The sequence below is a fragment of the Lagenorhynchus albirostris genome, chromosome X (genome assembly GCF_949774975.1).
Source record: "Lagenorhynchus albirostris chromosome X, mLagAlb1.1, whole genome shotgun sequence".
NCBI lineage: Eukaryota > Metazoa > Chordata > Mammalia > Artiodactyla > Delphinidae > Lagenorhynchus > Lagenorhynchus albirostris.
In genome coordinates this window covers 74768325-74783678 of record NC_083116.1, presented here as the reverse complement: position 1 = coordinate 74783678, position 15354 = coordinate 74768325, and the positions used below count along the sequence as shown (strand labels likewise).

The following is a 15354-nucleotide window of genomic DNA, read 5'->3' as shown; positions in this document are numbered from 1 at the left end:
CCAAACTCATTCTACGAGGCCACCATCACCCTGATACCAAAACCAAAGATGCTACAAAAAAAGAAAATTACAGACCTATATTACTGATGAAGATAGATGCCAAAATGCTTCACAAAATACTAGTAAACAGAATCCAGTAACACATTAAAAGGATCATACACCATGATCAAGTGGGATTTATCCCAGGGATGCAAGGATTCTTCAATATATGCAAATAAATCAATGTGAAACACCACATTACTAAATTGAAGAATAAAAACCATATGATCACTTCAATAGATACTGAAAGAACTTTTGACAATATTCAACACCTATTTATGATAAAATACTCACCAGAGAGTGGGCATAGAGGGAACCTACCTCAGCATAATAAAGCCATGTACAACAAACCCACAGCAAACACCATTCTCAATGGTGAAAAACTGAAAGCATTTCTGCTAAGGTCAGGAACAATACAAGGATGTTTACTCTTGCCACTATTATTCAACATAGCTTTGGAAGTCATAGCCATGGCAATCAGAGAAGAAAAAGAAATAAAAGGAATACAAATTGGAAAAGAAGAAGTAAAACTGTCACTGTTTGCAGATGACATGGTAATATACATAGATAATCTAAAGATGCCACCAGAAAACTACTAGAGCTCATCAGTAAATTTGGTAAAGTTGCAGGATACAAAATTAAGGGAAAGAAATCTCTTGCATTCCTATACACTAATAATGAAACATCAGAGAGAGAAATTAAGGAAACACTCCCATTCACCATTGCAACAAAAATAATAAAATACTTAGGAATAAACTTGCCTAAGGAGGTAAAAGACCTGTACTCAGAAAACTATAAGACATTGATGAAAGGAATCAAAGATGACACAAACAGATGGAGAGATATACCATGTTCTTGGATTGGAAGAATCAATATTATGAAAGTGACTATACTACACAAAGCAATCTACAGATTCAATGCAATCCCTATCAAACTACCAATGGTATTTTTTACAGAACTAGAACAAAAATTTTTAAAATTTGTATGGAGACACAAAAAACCCCGAATAACCAAAGCAATATTTAGGGGAAAAAAATGGAGCTGGAGGAATGAGACTGACCTCAGACTATACTACAAAGCTACAGTAATCAAGACAATATGGTATTGGCATGAAAGCAGAAATATAGATAAAAGGAACAGGATAGAAAGCCCAGAGATAAACCCATGCACTTATAGTCAACTAATCTATGACAAAAGAGGCAAGGATATACAATGGAGAAAAGGTAGTCTCTTCAGTAAAGTGGTACTGGGAAAACTGGACAGCTAAATGTAAAAGAATGAATTAGAAAACTCCCTAACACCATACAGAAAAATAAAATGGATTAAATACCTTAATGTAAAACTGGACACTGTAAGACTCTTAGAGGAAAACATAGGAAGAACTATGTAAAGAACTCTTTGACATACATCACAGCAATTTCTTTTTTGACCCACCTCCTAGAGTAATGGACATAAAAGCAAAAATAAAGAAATGGGACCTAATGAAACTTAAAAGCTTTTGCACAGCAAAGGAAGCCATAAACAAGACGAAAAGACAATCCTCAGAATGGAAGAAAATATTTGCAAATGAATCAACAAACAAAGGATTAATCTCCAAAACATGTAAACAGCTCCTGCAGCTCAGTATTAAAAAAAAAACAACCCAATCAAAAAACAGGCAGAAGACCTAAATAGACATTTCTCCAAAGAAGACATACAGATGACCAAGAGGCACATGAAAAGCTGCTCAACATCACTAATTATTAGAGAAATGCAAATCAAAACTACAATGAGGCATCACGTCTCACTGGTTAGAATGGGCATCATCAAAAAATCTACAAACAACAAATGCTGGAGAGGGTGTGGAGAAAAGGGAACCCTCTTGCACTGTTGGTGGGAAAGTAAATTGGTACAGCCACTATGGAGAACAGTATGGAGGTTTGTTTAAAAACTAAAAGTAGAACTACCATATGACCCAGCAATCCCACTACTGGGCATATACCCAGAGAAAACCATAATTCAGAAATACACATGCACCCCAATGTTCATTGCATCACTGTTTACAATAGCCAGGTCATGGAAGCAACCTAAATGCCTACTGACTGACGAATAGATAAAGAAAATTTGGTCCATATATACAATGGAATATTACTCAGCCATAAATAGGGATGAAATTGGGTCATTTGTAGAGACGTGGATGGACCTAGAGAGTGTCATACAGAGTGAAGTAAGTCAGAAAGAGAAAAACAAATATCGTACATTAACGCATATATGTGGAATCTAGAAAAATGGTACAGATGATCCAGTTTGCAAGGCAGAAGTTGAGACACAGATGTAGAGAACAAACGTATGGACACCAAGGGGGGAAAGCGAGTGGCGGGGTGGTGGTGGGATAAAAAAAAAAAAAAGAAACCTAAGTAAGAGATTATAAAATCCATTCAATGGAGAATATTTTTAATTGGTAAGATCCTATGCATAATTCTATGTTATTTTAATGAAATTATTAAAGTGAACAATTTCTAGGGAAATATAAAAAAAAATAGTTGAGGTAATTTCTCTTCCCTGTGGGATTCCCAAGCACTTACCTTCCTTGTGGTGAGCCAGGGGCCGAGGAGCTGGTCTCTTTACATGGAAAGAGGAGGTCTTAGTGGGCCCATGACCTGGCACAGGTCCATTGGTGGCCTTTGGTATGGCCTTGGTCCCTCCATCCTGCAGCCTAGATACCAACTTCCCCACATCCACCTCGAGGCAGGACTCCAACTTGCCATCTGAAACAGGCCTGCTTGGGGATTTCCTCCCATGATCTGCTTCCCCACTTCTCTGCATAGGCATTTTGGGGTGTTGTGGCATCTTGGTTGGTTCTATACTGCTGATGATAGTACCATTCGGTGTTCTGTGTTGGATTTCATCTAGGAAAAGATGGTGCAAAGAGGAAACATTAATGATAACCTTTGTATATATAATATTGCAAAGTTATACACATATTCAAAGGAGCTATTGTCATGGAACAAATCAATGATATCCCACAAAATCAGTCTCTACCCATTCCAGTTCATGTGGAGTCACAAGTCTCATAAAACAGGGAATTCAGTTTAAGATCTGAGTATTATTTTCATGACCACAATTCAGCAAAACCACAATATGCCAAGATACTTTATTTAAAGGGATATGTTAAAAAGGGACTTAAGAGACCCCAATCAATTGTACATTATATTACTTTTAAATAAGGTACCATTTAATCCCTATTTCTATTTCTCTCAAAAGTAATTTATAAAGATCTCTTAAATTTCAAGGTAATACACTTAACAGAATTTAACTTCTTTCTCCATCCTCATAAAGACATCCTCAACTCACCACTTTATGGCTTTCCCTTAGCTTTTGTGGTTTACAATTTCCTGTGACAATAGTATATGCTTTTCAGTTGCCCTGTTTCTTAATTAAAGCTTTGAGTCGCTAATGAGAGCCAAGGATATTCTCCCTAGAAAAATTAACCTACACAAATACATGTAAAATTTTGAAAACTAATTTTAAGAGATTCATGGAACCCCCTGAAGCTGTTAATGAACCCCCGATTGAGAACTCCTGCTCTAAGGAAATTATCACCTTCCTTGGTAATAGAAAACCTAGATCAGAGTGTAGTGGTTAAGAACAGAGGTTCTGGTCAGCTAAATGAGACCTGAGAGATATGTCAACCAGTTGTAATATATGCGTCTTATTTGGATCCTGGTTTTTTTCAAAAAAAATGTAAAAATAGGAGAATCTGAATACTGACTAGACAGTGATCTTAAGGAATTACTATGTTGTTTAGTGTTCTTTTCTTTTATGTATGACGATGGTATTGAGATTTTGGTTAAAATAGTGTTCTTATCTTTTACAGGTACATACTGAAACATTTATGAATGAAATGACATGATGTCTGAGTTGGGGCAATTGATAGGGGTACAGATGAAACAAGATTGGGCATGTGGCAAGGATTCTTCAAAAAATGCAAATCAATCATTGTGATACACCATATTAACAAATGGAAAGAGAAAAACCATATGATCATCTCAATAGATGCAGAAAAAGCATGAAGAAGATTGTTCTGGAATTAGATGTTTGCACAAGCTTGTGAATATACTAAAAACCACTGACCTACACTTGAAAAGGGTGAATTTTATTTCATATGAATTATATCTCAGTTTAAAAAAAAGTTAGAAAATTGTCTAGAGTGGGTGATCCCATTGGTGATCTTCTGGCACAAAGAACTCCTCACACAGAGGGGCAAATTAAGACCCAGAATAAGGAAGTGACTAGCCCAAGTTATTCAGTAAGCTAGTGGCCAAGGTTAAATTATATCTCAGGTCTACTATCACCCAGTTCATTCATTTATTACACACATTTATTGAGGATTTATGATATGCTAGATACTATGCTGGCACTAGGGATACAGAGTGAAAAATTTCTGCTGGCATAGAGATTATATTTTCTGGTGTGTATTTGGGGAGATTGTAAATAGACAAATAAATGAGTTTATCCAATTAAAATGGGAGTATGGAACAACAGAGTAGGCATTCAGTGTTCCCTTCTACTTTCTCCTAAATGCCAGATCACCTCCTAAGGAGGTGATCCCTTAAACTGGGTGATCTCTTTCCCTTCATTATTCCCTATACGCCCAGCCATTTATTCTACAAGTATTTAATGAACACATGGGATATATAGGAATTGTTCTAGAGGCTGGTGATAAAAGTGGATCTGACATTCTAATGGGAAAGACAGATAATAAACATGTGAACAAAGTAGCAAGTGATAGGAATAAAATAAAGCAGTGTAAAAGGATAGAGAGTAATGGAGAAGGAGAAAGATCTATTTAAATAGAGTATTCAGAGAAGGTCTCTATGAAGAGACGTCATTTAGCTGAGATCTGAATGAAGGAGTAAAGTTTGCAAAGTTCTGGAGGAAGAATGTTTAGAACCAAGAGAACAGCAAATATAAAGGACCTTGGGTAAGTTTGACATGTATAAGGAATGGCAAAACCAATGAGATTAGAGCAGAGAGAACAAAGGGTACAGAGAGACAGTGAAGTTCAGAAATGAGATCAGAAAGGTAAGTGAGGATCATATAATGCAGAATAAAATGTAAATTTTCTTCTAAAAATGAAGAGAAGTCACTGGAAATTTGGACCAGAGGGAATGATATGATCTGATTTACATGTTTAAAAGAATACACATCTTACTGGCTGCTGTGGAGAACAAATTATAGTCAGGCAAGAAGAAAAGCAAGGATAAGAGTTTGGAAGCTCTTGTAGCTACCCAAGTAAGAGATGATGGTGGCTCTACCAGGAAGGTAGCAGTAGGAATTAGTAGGTTCAACATACAATGTGCACGGAGAGCTAAGAGGAATTGCTGATGGATTAGGTGTAAGGTAAAAGGAAAAGAGAGTAATCAAGGATCATCCCAAAGTTCTTGACCTTAGCCATTGGGTGACTGGTACTGCCAATTACTTAAATGAGGGAGACCAGAGTAAGAGTAGATTGAGGAGGAATAGGAAATCAAGAGTATTTGTACATTTTGAATTGGAAATGTCCATGAGTCATCTAAAGAGAGATGTTGAACAGGGAGTTTGAGATGGGAAGAGGGGAGATAGTACTCCTTGATATATAAATTTGAAAATCATCCTCATATTTTAAAGATATTTAAAACCATGAGACTGAATGAGATCACGCAGAAAACAAATATAAACAGAGAAGTGGACTGAGAAAAATAGAACAGAACAAAACAAAATAAAACTCTGGGACCTTCCAACATGTAGAAATTGAGAAGAAAAGGAAAACCAAGAGGAGACTGAAATGGAATGTCTAGTGAGGTAGAAGGAGAGTTTGGTGTCCTGAAAGCCAAGTGAATAAGTGTTTCAAGAAGGAAGAGTAACTAAAATGAAATGCTTCTCACAGGCTGAGTATGATAATAGTGGAGTGGCACATGGAGATTGTTGGTAATCTTGACAAAAAAGGTCTCAACAGACTAGTGAGGAGAGAGGCCCATTTAAAATGGGTGCAGAATCCATACTAAGCAATTATTCAACTAAATGGCATTTATTTGTTTATCTATCTGTATCTATCTATCTATCTATCTATCTATCTATCTATCTATCTATCTCCATTTAGCCTATAAACTCCTTGAGGCCAGGGACTGTCTTAATTCCACCTAGCATAGTACTTAATCCATGTGAGCTGATTTTCTCCCCAGCTTTATCGGGATATAATTGACAAATAAACATTGTATATATTTAAGGTATACAATGTGATGTTTTGATATATGAATACATTGTAAAATGAGTACCACAATCAATCTAATTAACATATCCATCACCTCATATAGTTTCAAATTTTGTGTGTGGTAAGAATATTTAAGATCTACTCTTTTCACAAACTTCAAGTATACAATATAGTATTATTAACTACAGTCACAATGCTGTATCATATCTCCAGAACATATTCATCCTGAATAACTGAACCTTGTACCCTTTGATCAAACACCTCCCCATTTCACTCTCCCCTAAGTCCCTGGCAGCCACCATCCTACTTTATGCTTCTATGAGTTTGACTTTTTTAGATTCCACATATAAGTGAAATCATGCAGCATTTATCTCTCTGCCCTTATCTCATCTCACTTAGCATAAGGTCCTTCAGGTTCATCCATGTTGTCACAAATTACAAGTTTTCCTTCTTTTGTACCTAAGGCTGAATAATATTCCATTTTGTGTGTGTGTGTGTGTGTGCACCTGTGTGTGTTTCTGGGTGTGTGTCTATGTATCTCTCACATTTTCTTTATCCATTCATCTGTTGATGAACATTTTGCTACTTCCATATGCAGCTATTGTAAATAATGCTGCAATGAACATGAGAGTGCAGATATCTTTTCGAGATACTAATTTCATTCCCTTTGGATATATTCCCAGAAGTGGAATTACTGGATCATATGGTAGTTTATATTTTTTCATTGACACAGTTGGTAACTTTTGTTCTGTGGGCAACCAAAAAGGAGTAACAAGAGGGCTTCCCTGGTGGCGCAGTGGTTGAGAGTCTGCCTGCCAATGCAGGGGACACGGGTTCGAGCCCTGGTCTGGGAAGATCCCACATGCCGGGGAGCAACTAGGCCCGTGAGCCACAACTACTGAGCCTGCGCGTCTGGAGCCTGTGCTCCACAAGAAGAGAGGCCGCGACAGTGAGAGGCCCGCGCACCGCGATGAAGAGTGGCCCCCGCTTGCCACAACTGGAGAAAGCCCTCACGCAGAAATGAGGACCCAACACAGCCAAAGATAAATAAATAAATAAATTTAAAAAAAAAGAAGTAACAAGATCACAAAATATGAAGAACTGTTAATAAGTGGTATGAGTGAAACAAACTAGGGACAGAGGCAAACAACCAAGGAGAGCCACTTTGGTGGTTGAAGAGGGCCTTTTGGAGGAGGTGGCACTTATCTTGAGACCTGAAGCATAAGAATGACCCAGCCATGCGAAAGTGCCAAGGGAGAGTGTCCAGCAAAGGGGATAGCAGGTGCAAAGGCCTGGATTATGAGGGCATGCTTGAGGTCCTGAAAGAACCAGATATACCTGGAGGATGGGGATGATACATGTATCAGTAGTTCATTCCTATGTGTTGTTGAGTAGTACTCCATTGTATGCATATACCACAGTTTGTTTGTTCATTCATCAGTTGATGAACATTTAGGTTGCTCACAGTTTTTGGCTGATATGAAAAAAGCTGCTATAAATATTCAAATGTAAGTCTTTGTGAAGCTGTGTTTTCATTTCTCTTGGGTACATACTTAAGAGTGGAGTTGCTGGGTTATGTGGTAGCAATTATTTGATTGCTTTTTGTTTTTGTTCCTGTGTATGGGTCATGCTTTCTTGTTTCTTTAGATATATCATAATTTTTTATTGAAAACTGGACAGTTTAAGTAATATAGCAACTCTGAAATTCAGATTATCTCTTCTCCCCAAGGTTTGTTGTTGTTGCTGTTTATTTTAGTTATTATTGTTAGTTTACTGACTTTTTTCACCCATTTATGTTAAATCTGTATTCTTTGTTGAGTGTGGCCACTAAAGACACGGCTTAGTTAGTTTTGTGGTCAGCTAATGATTAGACAGAGATTGCCTTAAAACACTAAGAACCAATATGACTCCCAGTGTTTGCAAAGGGGCTCTGTATCAATGTTTGAGTATGCCTTGAACACTCAGCCAGGCAGTTGACAACTCTATATGGTAGTTTATTTTTAATTTTTTGAGAAACCTACACACAGCTTTCCATAATGGCTGTACTAATTTACATTACCACCAACAATGTACAAGGGTTCCCTTTTCTCCACATTCTTGTCAACACTTGTTATCTTTTGTCATTTTTTTGTAATAACTATAATAGGTGTGAGATGATATCTTGTAGTTTTGATTTGCATTTCCCTGATGATCAGTGATGTTGAGTAACTTTCCATATACCTGTTGGACATTTATTTGTCTTGTTCTGAGAAATGTCTATTTAGGTCCTTTGACCTTTAAAAATTGGGTTATTTCTTTTCTTATTATTGAGTAGTATGGGTTCCTTATGTATTTTGGAATATTAACCCCTTATCAGACATATGATTTGCAAATATCTTCTCCTATTCTGTAGGTTGTCTCCTCACTTTCTTGATTGTTTCCCTTGCTGTGCAGGAGCTCTTTAGCATGATGCAATCACATTTGTCCATTCTGCTTTTGTTGCCTATACTTTGGGGGTCATATCCAAAAAAATCACTGCCCAGACCAGACAATGCCAAGTAGCTTTCCCCCCACATTTTCTTCTTGTAGTTTTACAGCTATGGGTATTACATTTATGTCTTTAATCCATTTTGAGTTGATCTTTGTACATTGTGTGAGATAAGGATCCAATTTCTCTGCATGTGGATATCCATTTTTCCCAACACCATGTACTGAAAAGACTATACTTTCCCATTGTGTATTCTTGACACCTTTATCAAAGGTCAATTGATCATAAATGTGTGTACTTTTTCAGGGCTCATTATTCTGTTTCATTTGTATATATGTCTATTTTTATGCCAGTACTATACTCTTTTGGTTACTATTGCTTTGTAGTATATTTTGAAATCATAAAGTCTTCAACTTTGCTTTTCTTTCTCAAGATTGCTTTGGGGTCTTTTATCATGAAGTTTACATAAAACATAGTTATAGCAGTCTGTTTAAAGCTAACAAAGTAACATTGACTACATATAATAACTCTACATTTTAACGACTGCTACCCCTACATTTTATGTTATTGATGTCATAATTTATAACTTTTTAGATTGTGTATCCATTAACAAATTATTGTAGCTATAGTTATTTTTAATACTTTTGTAATTTCACTTTCATACTAGAATTAAAAGTGGTTTACATATCACTGTTACAGTATTAGAATATTCTGAATTAGGCTATATTATGTTTACCAATTTGTTTTATACTTTCATATGTTTTCATGTTGTTACTGTCCATTTATTTCAACTTGAATACCCTCTTTTAGCATGTCTTATTTATTTATTTAATTGAAGTACAGTTGATTTACAACGTCCTGTTATTTTCAGGAGTACAGCACAGTGATTCAGTTATATATACAGTACAGTGATTCAGTTTATATATATATATATATATATATATATATATATACACTCTTTTTCAGATTCTTTTCCCTTATAGGTTATTAAAAATATTGAGTATATTTCCCTGTGTTATACAGTAGGTCCTTATTGGCTATCTATTTTATATATAGTAGTGTATATGTGCTAATTCCAACCTCCTAATTTATCCCTCACCCACTTTCCCCTTTGGTAACCATAAGTTTGTTTTCTATGTCTGTGTGTCTATTTCAGTTTTGTATATAGATTCATTTGTATCTTTTTTTGTTAGATGCCACATACAAGCAATTTCATATGATATTTGTCTTTCACTGTCTGGCTTACTTCACTTAGTATGATATGTTTTAACATTTCTTTTAAACCAAGTCTGGTGGTAGTCAACTCCTTCGTTTTATCTCTCCTTCATTTCTGAAGGACTGCTTTGCCCAGTATAGTATTCCTGGTTGGCAGTTTTTTTCCTTTCAGTATTTTGAATATATCAACCCATTCTCTCCTGGCCTGCAAGGTTTCTGCTGGGAAATCTGCTTACAGTATTATGGGGGTTTCCTTTTATTTGATGATTTGCTTTTTTCTTGCTGCATTCAAAATTCTCTTTGTCTTGGAATTTTGAGAATTTTATAACAATGTGTCTTGGTTAAATCCTCTTTAGGTTTAACTTATTTGGGTTTCTTTGGGCTTCATGGATCCAGATGTTCATTTCCTTCTCCAGATTTAGGAATTTTTCTGTCATTATTTCTTTAAATAATCTTTGTGCCCCTTTCTCTTTCTGTGCTCCTTCTGAGACTTCCATATGTGTATATTGGTTTGTATACGGTGTCCCATAGGTCTCTTAGGTTTTCTTCACTTTTACAATCTTTTTTTCTTTTTGTTCCTCTGACTGGATAATTTTAAGTGACCTGTCTGACTGCACTGATTCTTTCTTCTGCTTGTTCGAGTTTGATGTTGAAGCTCTCTACTGAGTTTTTCAATGCAGTCATTGTGTTCTTCAGCTCCAGAATTTCTTTTTGATTCTCTTTTTTTATGATTTCTATAACTTTCTTGAACTTCTCATGTATTATTTTCCTGATTTTGTTTAGTTGTCTGAGTTCTCTTGTAGCTCACTGAGCTTCTTTAAGATGATTATTTGGAATTCCTTTTCAGACAGTTCATAGACCTCCATTTCATTAGGATGAGTTCATTGTGCTTTATTTTGTTCCTTTGGTGGTGTTAAGTTTCCCTGATTATTCCTGATCCTTGTGACCTTGAGTGGGTGTTTACCTATTTGAAGAAACAGGCACATCTTCCTGGCTTTGGCAAGGAAAGCCTTTGGTCAGGTAGCACAACCAGAGATTCTGGTTAGGCCACCTGGCAGGCTCCAGAAGTGGGCTTGCTGCTGGAGTCCTTGGGTAGGCTGGCCTGGTGCCAGGGTCAGTGGATGGGCAAGTTTTCATCCTGGATCTACAGGGGAGAGCTTGAAGCCTGGGTCCAGGGGGCTAGCCTGGCATTGAGGCAGACCTGGAGGCTGGATCCGCAGGAGGCTGGACTGTATGCTGAACTATGGTTACGTCCTGGAGACTAGAGCCACAGGGGCCAGCTTGGCATGTAATGGGTCTGGATTCTGGGTCTTCAGGGGCAGGCCTGGTGCCTGGGGCTGCAGAGAATGGCCTAGTGCTGGGGCAGGTCTGGAGCTTGGGTTGGTGGAGGCTGGCCTAGAGTCTGGAAAAATGGGGGATGGGTTGGTGCTCGGGTTTACTGGGGTGGGCCTGTTGCTGGGGTCCAAGGTAAAGTTGGGTGCTCATCTCACTCTCCTTCCTCCATGTGGAGGGGATTTCTCCCTGAACTACACTGTGTAAGCTTGGGGGAAGGGTGACATGGGTAATATGAAAATGTCCTTTCTAGCATCTGCAATGTACCTTTTCTTATTTCTGTACTCAACCCAGGTTCTTTGAACTCTCATCTGGATTCCATAGATTTCATGAAGGGGTTTTCATGCATGGATGGTTGTTTGAATTCACATTACTGTGAAGGGACAAGCACTAGAAACTCCTATTCAGCCATCAGTTCTCTATGTTAACTGAATTTGTATTTAAAAACTCAGAACATTCAGAAAACACATTGCTCACTCATTTCAATGTACTGAGGTACAGATCTAAGAACACCTTGTATCCTTCACTGGTCTGCTAAGGGAAAATGGTAGCTGATTTTACAGGTTCATCTCTGTCCTATCCACTGTCAAAAGAATAATTCACTCTCTGGGCACAAATTTTACAAACCTTGGCTTGCCTGGCCCAGGACCCAGAAAACGTCTAACTTTTCAGAAAAGATGGTTATGCCTTCATGTCTTCCTTTCAATATTCTCTTTGTCTCCAATCAATATTAAGAAGCTAAGGGTAAACTTTAGTACTGACCTTCACTTTCATCCAGGGAAGAAGTATAGAAAACTGTCCTTTCCCTCAGCAAGCGCTTCGAAATTGTGATTGGTTTGTGCCTTCTTGCTGTCACTCGAGGTGGAGGCACTGGGGGTGCAGTACTTTCCTCAGGTGGACCTGAATAAATCTGTAAAGGGGAAATATTTCCAGAAAACAATTAGAAAGATCAACTTTTTGTATCCTTAATGCTAACTACCAGTTGATGCCCATCAGCATTACACCTAAAGTCTGCCATAGCAATTCTAATATGACTAAAGGAATTGTGGGGATTTTCTTAATCACTCTAGCTACCAGCAAGTGTTTAGAGATCTCCTATCATGTTTGAGGTGCAGGATCTGGTACTTCTCAGTGTGGAGGAAAGAATGCAGACAAAAACTGCAACATCAGGAGAGCACCCTTCTATTTATTAGATGGGATGCTGCCCAATACATGGATCATTTAATAAAACCAATTAGATCATTACTTTAAAAACCTGCAACATCAGTCCTGGATTTTCCACTTACTGCCTGGGAAACTGTAAAAAAGTCACTACTTCTGCCAACAAAACCCAGAAAAAGGTCATCTCACATCTCTGAGCCTTAGCTTCCTCATCTGTAAATTGGTGGGAACACCACCTATCACAGGGTGTGGTGAGTGAGAATCAAGTGAAAAGGGTAGTCAAGGTACCTTGTATGGGTAGGGGTGGTGTGTGAAGAATGATTAAAAACACCCACATGCATTCAATATTTCTGAAAAGATACAACCCCCAAAAAAACACACCTGGTTACATTGTTTGCCCCAAGACAGGACTAATGAGTGGCTAAGGGAAGTATGGAGGAAACTTATTTTTCACCCCTATATCACTTTGATCTTTAAAAATTTCATACCATGTATGCATTACTTATTCAAAAAAGATAGGACAAACACAAAGTGCCTTGGAAGATGTAAAAAGTGCTGGGTAAGTGAGGGAGGAGCTGTGATTAGAATTTGTATATAATGTCTCATATGCACTTAAGATCTTCCTGTCCCTGGGGAGAATGACTTTTGGGAAGAGTGAAAATATTTTGGGAAGACACACATATGTGGTGATGGAGGAAGGGGACCAGTGTCCATTGCAATAATGAAATCAACCCCAATGATTAATGCAAAGAGAAATGTCACAGCCCAACATTCTATCAGGCAAGAGTCAACATAGATTGTAGTCACAAAACTTACATGAATGGGAACACAAGGCAAGCCTGTGTAAAAGCTGCACAATGATAGAGAACAAGGTAAGAAGAATCATAAAGCTGTATATGTCTCAATGTCTCACGGTATACGGAAAAGAGAATATGACATAGTAGCAAGCAGATGAGCTTTGAGGTCATATACATTTAGGTCATATTTCTGGTTCCACCACCATTAGTAATAATATTCTAAATAGCTACCATTTTGTGAGCATCTGCTTAGGCACTATAGTAGCTATTACAAATATTCCTTGCTATTCATCAAACACACCAGGGACTTTGCACTGAGTGTTTTTTCTACCTGGAATGCTCTTCCTCCAGATATCCATATAGCTTGCTCTCTTGATTCCAGTAGGATTAACGATCAAATATACCCTTCTCAGTGAGTCCTTCCAGGCAAATGTATCAGAACTTTGACATGCTTCCTCTACCAAGTGCTTCCCATCCCCCGTCCCTATTTAACATTTTTTCTTATCACTTTCTAACATAGTATATTGTATTCAATACTTATTTAGTTTTTTGTTGTCTGTCTCTCCACTCGATTGTATACAATACTGAAGTATATCATTGTGTTCATGCTGTAACTCCAGCAACTAGAAGAGTGACTAGAATTGCTGGGCCAAAAAACAAACACATTTAAAATTCTGTTATAAAAGGCCAAATTATCCTCTGAAAAGACCATAACAGCTACTTTCTCCTCAAGCCAAAATACGGCAAAAGAAATTAGATTTACAACTTCAGCATGAAACAATTAAAAAACTAGAAAAAATGTAACAATGATTCTGAAGGCATTTGAAATCTGGCAATTAAGGACAGTGATCCATGAGAGACAGGAAAAATAAATGAGGTGAGGTGAGCCCCATGACTGTACCATGTTACAGCCTGGAAAGATTCTTCAGGCCATAATACAGGAAGAAAAACCCAGAGAAGCCCAGCAGTCTCCATTAGCTGAAGACACTGAGTTGCAAGTAGGAGGAGGGCAAGGAAGAGAGAGTTTTGAGGGCAGGGTACCAGAAAGGAGATAGCTGCACAGAGAGCTCTGAAGATTTGCAGGGGTACTATTTAAGAATTTAGCTGCGTAAAATCAATCAATGTGATAAACCATATTTGCAAACTGAAGGAGAAAAACCATATGATCATCTCAAAAGATGCAGAAAAAGCTTTCAACAAAAATTCAACACCCATTTATGATAAAAACCCTCCAAAAAGTAGGCATAGAGGGAACTTACCTCAACATAATAACGGCCATATATGACAAACCCACAGCCAACATCGTCCTCAGTGGTGAAAAACAAATCATTTCCGCTAAGATCAAGAACAAGGCAACATTGCCCACTCTCACCACTATTATTCAAAATAGTTTTGGAAGTTTTAGCCACAGCAATCAGACAAGAAAAAGAAATAAAAGGAATCCAAATCGGAAAAGAAGACGTGAAGCCGCCACTATTTGCAGATGACATGATAACTATACATAGAGAATCCTAAAGATGCTACCAGAAACTACTGGAGCTAATCAATGAATTTGGTAAAGTAGCAGGATACAAAATTAATGCACAGAAATCTCTTGCATTCCTATACACTAAAGATGAAAAATCTGAAAGAGAAATTAAGGAAATACTCCCATTTACCATTGCAACAAAAACAATAAAATACCTAGGAATAAACCTACCTAAGGAGACAGAAGACCTGTATGAAGAAAACTATAAGACATTGATGAAATAAATTAAAGATGATACAAACAGATGGAGAGATATACCATGTTCTTAGACTGGAAGAATCAACATTGTGAAAATGACTATATTACCAAAAGCAATCTAGAGATTCAATGCAATCCCTATCAAAATACCAATGGCATTTTTTACAGAACTAGAACAAAAAAATTCACAATTTGTATGGAAACACAATAGCCAAAGCAATCTTGAGAAAGGAAAACGAAACTGGAGGAATCAGGCTCCCAGACTTCAGACTACACTACAAAGCTACAGTAATCAAGACAATATAGTACTGGCAAAAAAACAGAAATATAGATCAGTGGAAAAGGATAGAAAGTCCAGAGGTAAACCCACGTACCTATGGTCACC

General features: G+C 37.4%; 1 protein-coding gene across 1 annotated transcript in view; it reads right to left on the bottom strand.

Moving 5' to 3' along the window:
- The window catches only part of OPHN1 (oligophrenin 1), a 611865-nt gene that overhangs the window by 29388 nt on the left and 567123 nt on the right, over positions 1-15354 (bottom strand). Inside the window, exons 20-21 of the mRNA XM_060138347.1 lie at positions 12048-12195; positions 2604-2927 (exon numbers count right to left, since the gene is read on the bottom strand). Of these exons, the coding sequence (XP_059994330.1) occupies positions 2604-2927; positions 12048-12195 (472 nt within the window). The remainder of the gene's footprint in view (positions 1-2603; positions 2928-12047; positions 12196-15354) is intronic.